General features: G+C 42.6%; 1 protein-coding gene across 5 annotated transcripts in view; it reads left to right on the top strand.

Annotated features, from left to right (window-relative positions):
- Positions 1 to 15,938, top strand: part of ZNFX1 (zinc finger NFX1-type containing 1) — a 30,236-nt gene that overhangs the window by 8,185 nt on the left and 6,113 nt on the right. For 4 of the 5 annotated variants that reach the window (XM_064276186.1, XM_064276185.1, XM_003411760.4 and 1 more), the window contains exons 4-11: positions 3,482 to 3,613; positions 5,156 to 5,304; positions 7,819 to 7,968; positions 8,960 to 9,074; positions 11,295 to 11,542; positions 13,118 to 13,257; positions 14,653 to 14,807; positions 15,212 to 15,357. In XM_064276186.1, coding sequence (XP_064132256.1) covers positions 3,482 to 3,613; positions 5,156 to 5,304; positions 7,819 to 7,968; positions 8,960 to 9,074; positions 11,295 to 11,542; positions 13,118 to 13,257; positions 14,653 to 14,807; positions 15,212 to 15,357 — 1,235 coding nt within the window. The remainder of the gene's footprint in view (positions 1 to 3,481; positions 3,614 to 5,155; positions 5,305 to 7,818; positions 7,969 to 8,959; positions 9,075 to 11,294; positions 11,543 to 13,117; positions 13,258 to 14,652; positions 14,808 to 15,211; positions 15,358 to 15,938) is intronic. The other variant, XM_064276187.1, reaches the window with a different exon arrangement.

Raw genomic sequence — 15,938 nt, 5'->3', positions numbered from 1 at the left:
AGATTGACACTGATATACCTCAGTGTCTCTATGTGTACTTAGATATTTATGTGCATACGCATATGCTTTTTCTGCTTTTTAAAATAATAAAAATGGGATCGTGCTCTATATATTGGTCTATTTTTTTTTCACGTAATACTTGTTATGGATATCTTTACATTACAGTGACATTTACAAATACACCTCATTCTTTTTACTGTCCCTGCGTATACTATTCCAGAGTATGAATATACCAACTTTTTTTTTTTTTTTTTGGTATTATACACAGAGCTACAGTAAATATCCATATAGATGTGTGTATATCTTTGGGTACTCTGCCTATTATTATTTCTGTGATTTTTTTTCCTAATTATGGGGATTTACATTAATAGTTGTAATAAAACCTGTTACTGTAGAGTTGATTCCAACTCATACTGACCCTGTAGGACAGAGTGGAACTGCCGTAGGCACTGCCACATCTTTCCCATGGAGCAGCTGGTGGGTTCGAATCACCATACTTTCAGTTAGCAGCCAAGTGCTTGACTATGCCACCAGGACTCCTCCCTAACGGTTATGACAAGCCAAAAAGCCAAACCTACTGCCATCGTGTCAATTCCTATATGACAGAGTAGGACTGCCCTATAGGGTTTCCAAGGCTGTAAATCTTTATGGAAGCTGACTGCCACATCTTTCATCTGAGGAAGGGCTGATGAATTTGAACCTCCGTCTTTCAGTTAGCAGCTGAATGCTTAACTACTGCACCACCAGGGCTCCTTAATAGTTATAATAAACCAAACCCATTGTCCCTGAGTTGATTCCAACTCATAGCGACCCTATAGGACAGAGCAGAACCGCCCTATAGAGTTTCCAAGGAGCACCTGGTAGATTCAAACTGCTGACCTTTTGGCCGTAGCTCTTAACCACTACACCACCGCGGTTTCCAATAGTTATAATAAAAAAAACCCAAACCCATTGTTACAGAGTCAATTCTGACTCATAGCCATCTACAGGACAGAGTAGAACTGCCCCATAGAGTTTCCAAGGAGCGCCTGGTGGATTCAAACTGCTGATCTTTTTTTTTTAGCAGCCATAGCTCTTAACCACTATGCCACTAGGGTTTCCAGGAGTTATAATAAAAAAAATCACCCTTCCAAAAAGATATACCAATTTGTACTCCCACCAAAAATGAATTAGTTTTCCCATTTCCTTACATTGTTTTCAGCATTATAGGTTTTTAGCTTTTTCAGTTTTGCTGATCTGAGAAATTAAAAATTTTGGCTCATTATTAATTTTATGTTTTAATAAAAAATAGTTCATAATTTTAAAAAGAAGTCCTTGTCTTCCTCCTTCCCTTATCCCACTCAGTTTCCCTCACTAGAGCAAACAGTGTTGTCAGTTTCCTGTGTATCCTTCCAGAGATAAGCTATGAATATTAAGCAGGTACATACTTTCTTTTTTAACCCAATATGTTATAAACACTGTTACACACCTTTCTTTGCTTACTTATAACTTGGAGATCCATTCATATTGATATATAGTGTCTCATTCTTGTTTAGACTGCATATCATTCCATTCTATGGCTAGATCATAATCTATTGAAAGGCTCACTGCTACAAACAATATTTCAGTGAATAGCCTTGTTTGTGAATCATTTCGCACATGAACAGGATATATCTAGAAGAAAAATTCTTAAGAGAGCTATTGAGTCAAAGAATATGTGCATTTGTAGTTTTAATAAAAAAAAAAAAGTTTTAATAGGTAGTGCCAAATTGCCATCTGACAATGCATATATCACAGTAATTTAATTTGTATTTCTTTAATTAAAAATGAGATTAAAAAAGAAGAATGAGATTAAATATCCTTTCTTGCATTTATTAGGTATTTATATTTCTGCTGCTGTGGATTGTCTTTTTATATTCTTTGCCCATGTTTCTGTTGAATTGCTTCTCTCTGTTATTGATTTGTAGGAGCTGTTTGTATATTCAAGATCTGCATATTGTAAATAATTTTCCCTGTTACCACTTGAATTGGGACGCTTTAGCTCCAAGTATAGAAATATTTCAGGCTAGTTTAAGACACACATGTGTACACACATACACAGTTACTAGGGAAGGGCCTACCTGTGAGTATGTGGGGAGGTAGTAAAGGGGATCATTTTTGGAGTGAAATCCCAGTAAGTATCTACTCTAACGGGTAAATAGAAGGAAGCATTGGGGAGGGGATAGAGTAAATATTACAAAGATTCACCTTCCTATTGAAGTATCTTTATCCATCCAGCCCTCCAAACTAGAAACCTAGGAGCTACCCTTTTCTGTTTACTTTCCCCTATAGCCAAACTGTTACCAAGTCCCAATCAATTTTACCTTTGAAACATCTCCCATCTTCCTACTTATCTCTGCTGCTGGAGCCAAGCTTCAGTTCTCGCTCACCTAGAAGATGGCAAGAGCCTCCTGACCAGTCTACCCGCATTCCCTCTTGCCCACTCCTACTCACTTGTAACTTCCCCAGGGAAGTCTCTTCAGTTTCATCAGCAAGGCCAAAATCCCAGTTATATGGTTTCTTGGTACCATGTATTTCTTTGTTTCCACATTTACAATTTCACGTTTGTTTGTATGGTTAGTTATTCTTTCTCTTCTATAGGTTTTAAGATTCAGAAGGATAAGAACCTTGTCTGTTTTGCTCACTATTGTATCTCTAGCATCTAACCCAGTGCCTGCACTAGTAGACACTCAAAAAATATTATTTGAAGGAAAAAAAAGGAAGAAAGAAATTGTTACTTATCATGTTATGTTAAAATCTTCATTTTTGTTATATTGCTCCCTCACTCAACTTTGAAGTTTTTTGAGGACAGTGGCTACTTACTCAGCCTCACACAATGTAGGAATTTAGTGGTTTATAGACTTAATTAAGTGCCAATTATTAATGAACCTATAACTCTGACTCTAGTGCTGATTTCTGTAATAAACTTTTCCCTCCCATCACAAAGGCGAGTCTGCCGTGGTATATAAAAGCATTTCTAAAAGAATTTTCCACATGAAATTGGAAACAACCTATATGTCCATCAATAGGGAACCGACTAAAAAATACCTTACAGCTGTAAAACAAAAGAATTCTTTTTATTTACTGATAGAGAACCGCCTCCAAGATACATTAATTGAAAAAAAGCAAGATGTAAAACAGTGAAAATAGTCCACTATTATTCATATTACAAAAAAAACTTTGGCGGGCAGACCTAGAAAAAAATACATGTGCATACTTGTATGTGCTTAGAATGACTCTCTGGAAAATTACATAAGAAACTGGTACCATTTGGTGCTTTCGGGGAGAGGAACTGGGTGACAAGGGGACAGAAATGTGAGGGGGACTTTGTACAACATAGCCATTTGTACTTGGATTTGAAATCAGCTGAATGTACTACCTTTAAATTTTTAAAAACAATTGCTGTAAGTAATTACTCTTTTAGAAAGTATATTTTTAAACTCATTCTTTTTCTGTTTTCTAGGCAAAACCTATGTAGGTCTCAAAATTGTTCAGGCCCTTCTAACCAACGAGTCTGTTTGGCAAGTTAGCCGCCAGAAGTTTCCTATCTTGGTTGTGTGTTACACTAATCATGCTTTGGACCAGTTTCTGGAAGGTAATATCTATAGGCAAAATTGTTCTCTATCAAGATGTTCACAGTTGAACTTGAAACAGCACTGTCAGTAGCTTTTTCTGTTGCTCCTTGAATAAACTTCACAGTCTTTATCATGACCTTCCAGGCCAGATGTGATCTGCCCAGCCTAACTCTGAACCTCATCTCCTACCTCTTCCCTTGTCCTCCCTAACTCTACTTATGCTGGTTATCTTCAATTCCTTGAGCTCCTCTGGTTTCTCCTTCAGCTCCTGCTGTTCCCCCTGCCTGGAATGCATTTTTTTTCCCTATCCCCCTCCCTCCCTCTTGAGCCCATCCAGCCTAGCTGGCTCCAAGTCATTCTTCAGGTCTCACTTTAAAAAGAAGACTTCAGGTGGACTTTCCCTGCTGCCCCGAATAAGGTTAAGTCTCCTTTGGTACTTTTTTCTTTATAGGCTTAGCATATGTGTGATGGATTATTTTTATAATCAATTTTATGTGTCCCTACCCTAGACTATAAACACTGTGAGGGCTCGTCCTATTTCTTGCCGTATTCACAGATTCTGGCACATATTAGGCACTCAAAAAATACTAATTGCATGAATGAATGAATAAGTGTATGCTTTTCCTTCTGCTTAGAATATTTTTTCACTCTTCCTGTATCTTACTTTCACCTAGGTAAATATTTCTTATTCATAGAGTCTCAACTATTAAAAAAAAAAAAAACTCAAGAATTAGATCTCTACCCCACCGAGACTAGCATCATGTGCTTAAAATACTTAGTGCACTTATCACTGTTGTAATAAATTGTTTAATGAGTATTTTTTCTGCTAGACTAAGACATGAGAACAGATCAGGAACTGAGTCTGTGTTTTAACTGCCATAGCTCAGCACCTAGCACATGCCTGGCACATAATAATCAGTAAGTATCTGTAGGATGAATGAGAGATAGATAACTTCTACTGGATGTTTGCTTTGTGCCAAGCCCTGAAGCTAGGAGCTTTAAAGATACTATCTCATTTTCCATACGGTAGGGGGAACACTATAAGGAAGATATTTTTTAAAAAAACCAAACCCACTGCTGTTGAGTCAATCCCAACTCATAGCGACCCTGCAGACAGAGTAAAACTGCCCCATCGGGTTTTCAAGGCTGTAAATCTTTATGGAAGCAGACTGCCACATCTTTCTCCCAAGGAGCGGCTGGTGGGTTCGAATCACCAACCTTTCAGGTAGCAGACAAGTGCTTGAAACTGAGGCTTAGTTAAGTAAGTTTCCCCAGGTTATACAGCAATAAGTGGTGGAGCCAAGATTTGGGTCCCTGATTGTCTGATTCCAAAGTCTGTGCTCTTAAGCACTACACTTTATTGCTCTGCAGGTCACATCTTCTCTGGGGCCTTCTTGCTCATTAATGAGGTAAATTTCTTGTCAGCACCAGTTTGTCCCTAAGGGCAGTGTGGAAAGAGGTCCAGGGACCAGCTGAGACAAGATCCCAAACACACAGCCCCCCTCCTGAGAGAACTCAACATAGGTCCTCTCCGCTCTGCTATGCTTCACTTTGTTCCACAGGCATCTACAGCTGTCAAAAGACCAGCATCGTGAGGGTGGGTGGAAGGAGCAGCAGTGAAATCCTGAAGCAGTTCACCCTGAGGGAGCTGAGGAACAAGCGAGAATTCCGCCGTAGCCTCCCTATGCACCTCCGAAGGGCCTACATGAGTGTAAGTCCCAGCTTTGGACTGTCTGAGCTTTCTGGATTTGGAGGCTGCTCAAAGCTGTGAAGGACCCTCCTGATCAAAAGGAGGGAAAATACAGAACAGAATTTCTAATTCTCATGGACTCCAGACTCTCTGGAGCCATGGAGACTCTATAATCCCCCAGAACTCTTGCCCTGAGATAATTTTTTTTTTATTGTACTTTAAGTGCTTGAAGTGGAAGTTTGTAATACAAAAACTAATACACATCTGGCTGTGTACTCCTAGCTGCTCTTGCCCTAAGGAGACAACACACTCCTCGTCTCCACCCTGTATTGCCTGTGTCTTTTCAACCAGCTCCTGTCCCCCTCTGCCTTCTCATCTCACCTCTAGACAGGAGCTGCCCACATAGCCTCATGTATCTCCTTGAGCCAAAAAGCTCACTCCTCACCAGTATCATTTTCTGTCTTATAGTCCAGGCCAATCCGTGTCTGAAGAGTTGGCTTCAGGAATGGTTCCAGTCTTGGGCTAACAAAGCGCCCGGGGACCATGACCTCCAGGGTCCTTCTAATCTCAGTCAGACCATTAAGTCTGGTCTTTTTATGAGAATTTGAGGTCTGCATCCCTGTGTTCTTCTGCTCCATCAGGGATTCTTTGTTGCGTTCCCTGTCAGGGCAGTCATTGGTGGTAGGCGGGTACCACCTAGTTCTTTCAGTCTCAGGCTGATGTAGTCTCTGGTTTATGTGGCCCTGTCTCTTGGGCTCATCTTTACCTTAGTCTTTGGTGTTCTTCATTCTCCTCTGCTCCAGGTGGGCTGAGACCAATTGATGCATCTTAGATGGCCACTTGATAGTATTTAAGACACCAGACGCCGCGCACCAAAGTGGGATGCAGAACGTTTTCTTAATACATTTTGTTATGCCAGTTGACCTAGATGTCCCCTGAAACCATGGTTCCCAAACCCCCATCCCTGCTACTCTGGCCTTTGAGGTGTTTGGTTGTATTCAGGAAACTTCTTTGCTTTTGGTTTAGTTCAATTGTGCTGACCTCTATTGTACTGTGTGTTGTCTTTCCCTTCACCTAAAATAGTTCTTGTCTACTATTAGTGAATAGCCCCTCCCTTCCCACCCTCGTAACCATCAAAGAATATTTTCTTCTGTGTTTCAGCTATTTCTCGAGTTCTTATAATAGTGGTCTCATACAATATTTGTCCTTTTGCAGCTTACTAATTTCACTCAGCATAGTGCCTTCCAGATTCCTCCACGTTATGAGATGTTTCACGGATTCATCATTGTTCTTAATCGTTGTGTAGTGTTCCATTATGTGAATATACCATTATTTATCCATTCATCCATTGAGGGGCACCTTGGTTGCTTCCATCTTTTTCCTATAGTAAACAGTGCTGCAGTGAACTTGGGTGTGCATACATCTGTTTGTGTAAAGGCTTTTATTTCCCTAGGATATATTCCAAGGAGTGGAATTGCTGGATCGTATGGTAGTTCTATTTCTAGCTTTTTAAGGAAGCGCCAAATCAATTTCCAAAGTGGTCGTACCATTTTATATTCCCACCAGGAGTGTATATGTGTTCCAGTCGCCCTCAGATAATTTTTAAACCTTAAACTAAAATTATCCCCTGAAGTCTTCTTAAAACCAGATGATAGTTTAGCTTAACTAGTAAAGAATGCCTGCCTTGAGCATTATACTCTTTTAAGATCTATCTATATGGAATCAAATTGACAATGCAACTGGAAAGAATACATGGGAACCTTAGAGGGGCAGTGAGTTGATGTTAATGGAGGAGAAACAACTCCAAAAAGGAGGGTGAGAATGGTTCCGCAACTCAAAGAATGTAGTCAGTGTCACCGAATTATACATGTAGAAACTTGCATTGGTGTCTATCTTTGCTGTGTATGTTCTCAACAACAGCCAAAAAAAGGGAGAAGAAATTATTTAAAAAAAAAAAAAAAAAGCTATGAAGGACCCAAGTTCCTTCTAGCATTCCAATCATGGTGTGACCTTTGCCCTCATGATCCAAGATGGACAAAGAATGAAAGGCACACTGACCTACCCACCCTCCTGTCTCCACTAGGATCTTAAGCCTACTTTCCCCAAACCATGCACAGCACTTCTACTTATATCCCATTGACCAGAACTTAATCACAGAGCCAAGTCTAGCTCCAAGGGAGCCTGGGAAAACTTATCCTTTAGCTGGGTAGCAGTGTGCCCAACTAAAAGTCTGAGTTCCTATTACTAAGGAAAAAAGAGAACAGATAATTAAGAGGCTAGAAGTCTCTGCCATGGTGTCCTTGACATGTTTTTCTGTCGGATTCTTTTTCTTACTGTCTTTTAGACATTTTGGATGCTCATCTTTTGGTTTCAAGACCACGGTAATGTGCCTCAGGAAACTGATTTGTTGACTGGTCTATTTGTTGTTCTCTCTCCTTGCTGTTCCTGTCTTAGCTTTGGCTTTCCTCAAGGCAGGGACTGAGTTTGGGGGATGATGGATGTTTCCTCCTCATTTTTTTTCTCTGTTCCTTGCAGATCATAACGCAGATGAAGGAGTCAGAGCAAGAGCTACATGAAGGGGCCCAGTCCCTGGAGTGCACCATGCACGGCGTCCTACGGGAACAGTCCCTAGAGAAGTACATCTCTGTCCAGCACTGGAAAAGCCTGACGAATGGACCAGTACAGGTAGGGGTCAACCCTGGGAGCCACAAGCATCCCGCTTGCCCCCAACTGGAGCAGCAGAGTTTTAGCTCTTTGGTAATCTGATGCTGCCATTATGTGAAAAGTTCCCTTTCATAATGGGAGGCAGCAGAGTGTAGTGGTCAAAAACAAGACTCGGGAGCCAATCTGCTAGATTCGAATCCTGCTTAGCTTTTAATTTCTCTGTGCCTGTTTTCTCTTTTATCAAGTGGGCATAATAACAGCATTAAGTTGAACCATATAAAATTGCCAATATTTGTAAATTTGACTTGTAAAAACAGCAATTTCTTATGGATCAGCTTAATTCTTATCTCACAGGATTGTCACTAGAATAAACAATATTTCCAAACCTGTTAACATAATAAAATCATAACGAGAGGTTTGCTGTCAACAGATCTAGGTCATGTGGACTGACTGTGTGACTTGGGCTAATGTGATCCTCAGGCCCCTCAGTAGGGATAAATAATGCCTCCCTTTGAAAGCTCTTGTAAGAAGTACGTAATTGAGATGATCTCTATGAAGTAGCTGACCAGGAACACATGCAGTGGTAGCTTTATCGTCATTGGTTTGGTGATTTCAGGGACTGCAGACCAAAAGCCTAAAGGGGTTAATTCCGTCATGTAAGTGAGCAAAGCAGGCTAGATGTGAGACAGTAGGAAGTAGAGAGGACTCTGGCAAGCTGGAAAAGGGGTGGCAGCAATCTAGTTCGCACCATTTGTTGTCATTCAGGAACGTAGGTCCATTGTTGCCATAGCTCCTGATTTTGTCAAAACAGGCAGAAAGTTTTGGTTTTTTTTGAAGAAATACTGTGATTTTTAAAATTGAGCACAAGCCATAGTGAATGTTCCAATTGCCCAAGGGGCCCCAACCTCAACCTCTGAATTTTAAAGGAATTATTTTTTAATCCTTAGAGGAGACTGTGCCTTCACACTGGCTGCCAGGGAATTCTCATAACTGATGGTTCTTCCTTCCTCAGGATACTGAGTGGGTGAGCTTCCAGGGATGGAAACATTCCATGATGCTGGAGTGGCTGGGTCTAGGTGTCGGTTCTTTCACCCAAAGTATTGCTCCAGCAGGGCCTGAGATTACAGGTAAGGAGTGCACGTCTACCTACAATCACATCTTAAGGTAGAATATGGTAAAGACCAGAACAGCGAGACTTAAAAGTAATACCTGGAATATATTAAAGAGCTATGAATCAATAAGAGAAAGATAAATAACTTGGTAGGAAACCAGATAAAAGATTTTAACAGGCATATCACAAACAAGGGAATCCTAATGCCCAATAAACATAAAAAAGTGCTCATTAGAAATCAGGGAAATTAAATGGTGCCCGGCCACAACTGATGACTGCCCTGACAGGGAGCACAACAGAGAACCCCTGAGGGAGCAGGAGAACAGTGGGATGCAGACCCCAAATTCTCACAAAAAGACCAGACTTAATGGTCTGACTGAGACTAGAGGAATCCCGGCGGCCATGGTCCCCAGACCTTCTGTTGGCCCAGGGCAGGAACCATTCCCGAAGACAACTCATCAGACATGGAAGGGACTGGACAGTGGGTAGGAGAGAGATGCTGATGAAGAGTGAGCTACTTGTATCAGGTGGACACTTGAGACTGTGTTGGCATCTCCTGTCTGGAGGGGAGATGGGAGGGTAGAGAGGGTTAGAAACTGGCAAAATGTTCATGAAAGGAGAGACTGGAAGGAGGGAGTGGGCAGACTCAGTAGGGGGAGAGTAAGTGGGAGTATGTAGTAAGGTGTATATAAGCTTATATGTGACAGACTGACTTGATTTGTAAACTTTCACTTAAAGCACAATAAAAATTATTTAAAAAAAAAGAAATTAGGGAAATTAAAACAAAAATGAAATACAGTATTACACACCCACAAGATTGGCAAAAACGAAGAAGTTTGATATAATTGAGTGTTGATGCGAATGTGGTGTGATGGGAACTCTGATACACTGCTACTGGGGGTATAAATTGTCACAACCGCTTTACGATAGCAGAAAAACAGAAGGAACTCAAATGTTCATCAACATGTGTACAGGGGATGAATCAGTTATGGTCTGTTCAGAAAGCAAAATACTGTGCACCAGTGAAAATGAATTACAGCACATAGAGTAACACAGATGAACCTTAAAAGCGTGATGCTGACTAAAAGCAAGTCACAGAAAAATATGTGCATGATCCCATTTATATAGAGCTCAGAAATAGTCAAAATTAGATGATGTGTTGTTTAGAGGTATATATACAGCATATATGTAATAAATTTATTAAAAAAAAAAAACAAGGAAATGAGTAATACAAAATTCAGGTTCAAAGGGCCCACAAGGCTCTTTAAAGAAGCTGGTAATTATTTGCCTCTTGACTTAGATGGACGGTACCTGGATGTTCATTTTATATATTTTTATTACTCTTTAGGTTGCATATATACATTGTATACTTTTTGGTATGTATGTTTGCCATTAAGAAAAACCTCTTTTTAAAAAGGTATACGTGCATATAACCCACTGCCGTCGAGTCGATTCTGACACGTAGTGACCCCATAGAGTTTCTAAGACTATAAATCTCTATGGTAGCAGACTGCTACATCTTTCTCCTGCAGAGCCGCTAGGGGTTTCAAACCACCGACTTTTCAGTTAGCAGGCAGTTGCTTTAACCACTGTGCCACCAGGGTTTTCAGTCACCTCATGTGCATGTAAAAGCTGGACTTTGAATAAGGAAGACCAAAGAAGAATTGATGCCTTTGAATTATGATGTTGGCGAAGACTATTGAATATACCATGGACTGCCAAAAGAACAAACATATTTGTCTTGGAAGAAGTATAGTCAGAATGCTCCTTAGAAGCGAGGATAGTGAGACTTTGTCTCACATACTTTGGATATGTTATCAGGAGGGACCAGTCCCTGGAGAAGGACATCACGCTTGGTAGAGAGTCAGCAAAAAAGAGGAAGACCCTCAACGAGATGTATTGACACAGTGGCTGCAATGATGGGCTGAAGCATAACAACGATTATGAGGATGGCACAGGACCAGGCAGTGTTTCGTTGTGTTGTACACAGGGTCGCTATGAGCCAGAACCAACTCTACGGCACCTAACAACAACAACCTGAGTGTATGATATTAGAATTAAAAAATGTAACAAGAAAGTAAGAAACCTAAGTCTTCCTCCCTTCACTCGCATTCCTCCCAGTTTCCTTCCCTGGTGGTAAACACTTACACCTCTTGGGAATGTCTTCATGCATCTGAGTTCTTCCCCATCTTTTGGCTTCGAGAGTCGCCATCCTTGTCCTGCTTTCCTCTTTTAGCCCAGGCAGAAGGGGAGGAGGAGGAAGAAGGTGAAGAGGAGGCTTCACTGATCAATATTGCAGAGGAGGCCGATCTGATTCAAGCAGACCGGGTGATTGAGGAGGAAGAGGTGGTGAGGCCCCGGCAGAAGAAGAAAGAAGAGAATGGAGCAGACCAGGTGTTGGCGAAAATGCTTCTGGCCATGAGGCTAGACAACCGTGGCCAAGGGACAGCAGCTGGGCAGGAGCAAGCCACAGAAGAGTGGCAGGTAAACCCACTTCCTCATGGCCCCTGAAAGCCCTTATAGAATCGGAAACAGAAGGGCACCTATTAATGCCAGGTGGGTAGGGGCTAGACAGTTGGGAGACAGCCTTAAGAGTATCTATTTTGACCAGAACCTCAGCCCTTTGTTTGCCTCAACTTCTGTTACAGCATAGTCACCTCATCTTCACAATTTACTTAATGTAGCTCATTTGACAACCTAACCCTGGTGTAAGATAGGCCCAGTTCCCAGGGGTATAAAAATAATGACTCTCCAGAGGGTCCCTGGCAGGAAATGCCAACTTAGAAAGACAGGAAGCAGGTAGCCAAGTGCTTCTCTAGAACTTTTAGAAGAAAGCAGCACATGTGAGTCAGAGCAAACACTTCTGATCTCAGTGCTTGGTGCTTTCAGGGACGTTGTCTTCTTAACCCAAACTGTGTCTGTGAACATGCATTAAAATTTTAGAGGCTTAAGATAAAAGAGATGAAGCAGGCCCTACATTCAGGCTGCACAGAATCCAGCCTCACTGACACTGTGATCTGATACTTCTTTTAAAGACAGAATGGTTTGAATGCCAAGATGTCTGCATACAGACTTTTCCTCTGCTCCTTCCTTTGGTTGAGCCCAGTGGTCCTCAGAATTTACCATGCATTACTATGGCAGTAAAGGCTGGGTACTCAAAACAACATCTTCTGAACCCCACTGACAATTTAAGAGAATTTCAAAGGCAACTTGGACTAGGTGTAAATTTTATACCTGTCTGCTAGCTTTTGAATCTAATCTCCTGGTTCACTTCGACATCACTGTATGTGATGGAAGAAGTCGTGATCCCAGTTCCTGGAAGTATGAGTCACTGCATGTACAGCTGTAAATAGGCACCTCTGCCATGTGGCCTCAAAAGGGGTTTTGTTTGTTTTTGAGGCAAGGGAGATCTATAATATCGTGACATCCATCTCGCATGCCAATCCCTCTTGTTCTCAGACTCAGGGACAGAGCCAGGGGAGAGCACTTTCTCCTAAATGGTACATTTCAGCTGTTCATTAAAGGTACTGTGTTGACATGATGGCTTTAAGACTATCTAGCAGGCCCTGTGCCAAGGCCTGTGCTAGGCACCAGCAGCTAGGCACTGTTGTGCAGCATTCAACAAGACATTTGCCACCCCACCTTACTGTCGACACATGTGTTTTAGGAAAAAGAAACAGTATGGTCAAAAGCTGTTCAGTGCTACCTAGTGTCAGCATTACTCTAAATGCTTTCCATGTACTTCCTCCTTCCATTGATCCAGCACGCCTATGAAAAGGTGCTGTTATTATTCCTATTTTATGTAGGGGATGCTGAGGCACATAGAGGTTTAAGCAGCTTGCTGTAGGTCCCACAGCTAGTAAGAGGTAGAGTAGGGCTTTGAACCCAGGCTGACTGGCTCTGCAGGCATTGTTCTTAGCTGCTTTGCAATGGAAACATTTGTTGTGAGAGTGTGAGATACTCAGAGTTCATCAGAGGTGGCAGCCACCACCTCAAGTGTAGAATGAGGAGGCCCACCTCTGCTCAGACAGTGAACCTGGCTGGTGTTGATGTCTGCAGACCCAGCGCAGTCAGAAAAAGAAAATGAAGAAGAGAGTGAGGAATGAGCTTCTCAAACTGAACACCATGACCGAAGCCGAGGCCAATGAAATCCAGGACATTTGGGAGTTGGACCTGAATTCTCGATGGCAGCTTTATAGGTACTGTGCCCACCCAGCTAAACCCCAGCCAGCCCATGTGATCTCTCCAAGGGGGTCCTTTTCTGTTCCCAGAACAGCCTCTCCCACCGCATCCCCAGCCTTCAGCAACATTCACTAATTATTGATTGAGCACCACCGCTGAGCTGAGTTCTAGGAGTGCAGTCATAGGTAAAACAGACACTTGTACCAGACTTACTGGTCAGACAGATTATGGCCCCTGGACACCTTTCTAACCCAGAACTGAAGCTACTCCCAAAGTTCAGCTAAAGATGAGACAGGCCTATTAAACAAACAACACAGCGAGGAATGTGCTTCTTAGTTCAGTCAAGTATATGAGACTAAATGGGCAACACCTGTCCAAAAGACACAACAGGAAGGCAGAAAGGGACAGGAAAACTGAACAAATGGATACAGGGAACCTGGGGTGGAAAGGGGGAGAGTCCTGACACATTGCAGGGATCGCAACCAATGTCATAAAACAATTTATGTATAAATTTTTGAGTGAGGAACTAATTTGCATTGTAAATTCTCGCCTAAAGCACAATAAAATTAAAAAAAAAAAAAAAGATACTTGTTCTACCCTCATGGAGCTTAGAGGCTCTCCAGGTAGACAAATTAGTCAAATAATTCCCCAAATACAAAGTTACAAATGGGCATGAACACTGAAAAGAAAAACAAGCAAGGAATGCTAAGAACATTGACATGGGACCTGAACTGGTATCTAGGAAAGTGATATTGGAGTCAAAATCTGAAAGATGAGTAGGCAGTAAGGGCAGCAGGAAATGAGGAGCAGAAGAGTTGAAGGAGCCACATAGGCAGAGGGCCCCAGATGGGAGGGGGAAAGTGAAGACTGCCACTAGCATGGCTGTGGCAGGGAGAGAGAGAAACAATGGCTCAAGACCAAGTCAAGGAGGTGAGCAGGGGCCAGACCATGCAGGGCCTTGTCGGGCTGAGCTAAGGAGTGTGGATTTTATCTGAACAGTAGCAGGAAGCCACTGGAAGTTTCTACAGCAGAGAGTAACATGATCTGTTTTACCTGTAAAAAGAGCACACTAGGTGCTCTGTGGAGAATTAGGGTGGGGAGTCAGGGCAGGGAGTATTCATGAGAAATTGTCTGAAACTTTTGAAGTCCCTTACTGTCTTCCCAGCCGTTAAGACCTACTTATCCCACCCCCTTCTTTAGCTCCTGACCACTTAAATACATCTCTCCGCACATCTGTTTTGCTGGGCATTTTGTACTCTCAGTCCCGTACACCTGGGTTTCTCATCCCTTTCTCTCTGTGGCCTTTAAGCTCCCCAACAATCCACTTCACACATAGGGTACACTGAAGGGGGGTTCCTCCACCTTCTCAAAGAGCACGTGTCTCCCTCTCCCTGGTTGCTACCATTCTCCAGGCTGTGGCTACAGAGGTACCAGGCTGACACTCGCCGGAAAATCCTCAACTTCGAACGCCAGTACCGCACATCAGCAGAGAGAATGGCTGAGCTGAGGCTCCAGGAAGATCTACACATCCTTAAAGATGCCCAGGTCATAGGGATGACAACCACAGGTAAGAAAGTATGGGAAAATTCACCTGCTCCAGTGACTCACTCCTGGTGCCAGGCTCCTATCAGATTATCTGGGACAGATAAAGAGAAGCATCTGTAGCAGGCTAGAGGAAAATACCAGGAAAGTCTGTCGAAAGCATCCTGTATTTAGGGAATTGTTGGTGAAATTCACCCACTTGCTCCTGAGTTTGGAATCTCAACAGTCACCTACATGGGTATGATGGTCTGGAGGCCACCCAGCACTCACTCTCTCATTCAGTGGTCACCACAGCCCTGAATGAGTATGAGGACTAAATTGTCACCAACCCAGGTTTAGGGAAGGCACAAAAGGGGATTTCCAGAGGATCAGTGGCCTGCGGATCCTGTGTATCAGCTCAGAGGAGCCTCTCTCCTCTCCTGACTCCAGGTGCTGCCAAATACCGCCAGATCTTGCAGAAGGTGGAGCCCCGGATCGTCATTGTGGAGGAGGCTGCCGAAGTCCTTGAGGCCCACACCATTGCCACACTGAGCAAAGCTTGCCAGCACCTCATTCTGATTGGGGACCACCAGCAGGTAAAGCAAGAACCCCTGCTAGATGGGCTGGCCCTCTAGGGGATGGGAGCAGACAGGAAAACCCTTGCCTTTTTGCTTCAACAGTCCTCAAGTTTATTAGCGACTGACCTGTGATCCCTCTTACCCTCACCTCCCACATTCAACCTAAGAGCAGGTGCTATTAAATTTGGGGTATATTTTAGAGGTAGCACCGTTCGTTTCAGAAACTCTGGTCACGTAATGGTTAAGAGTTCGGCTGCTAACCAAAAGGTTGGCAGTTCGAGTCCACCAGGCGCTCCTTAGAAACCATATGGAACAGTTCTTCTCTGTTCTGTAGGGTCGCTATGAGTCAGGATCGAGTCAGTGCCAGCAGGGTTTGTTTTTTTCTGTCCCTCCACGGCTTTCCTAGCCCATTATAGTCTCTTAAGTGGACTATTGCAGCAGCATCCTCCCTCTCCCTGCTTCCACTTTTGGTACTCTCTAATCCGTTTCCTATAAAGGAGCGAAAGGGATTTTAAAAAACAGTAAGATCATGTCACTCCCTAGCTTAAAACACTCCTTTGGTGTTCTGTTGCACTTAATATTAACAATCAGGTTTCTTA

The sequence above is a fragment of the Loxodonta africana genome, chromosome 24 (genome assembly GCF_030014295.1).
Source record: "Loxodonta africana isolate mLoxAfr1 chromosome 24, mLoxAfr1.hap2, whole genome shotgun sequence".
NCBI lineage: Eukaryota > Metazoa > Chordata > Mammalia > Proboscidea > Elephantidae > Loxodonta > Loxodonta africana.
This window is presented reverse-complemented; position numbering and strand designations above follow the sequence as displayed.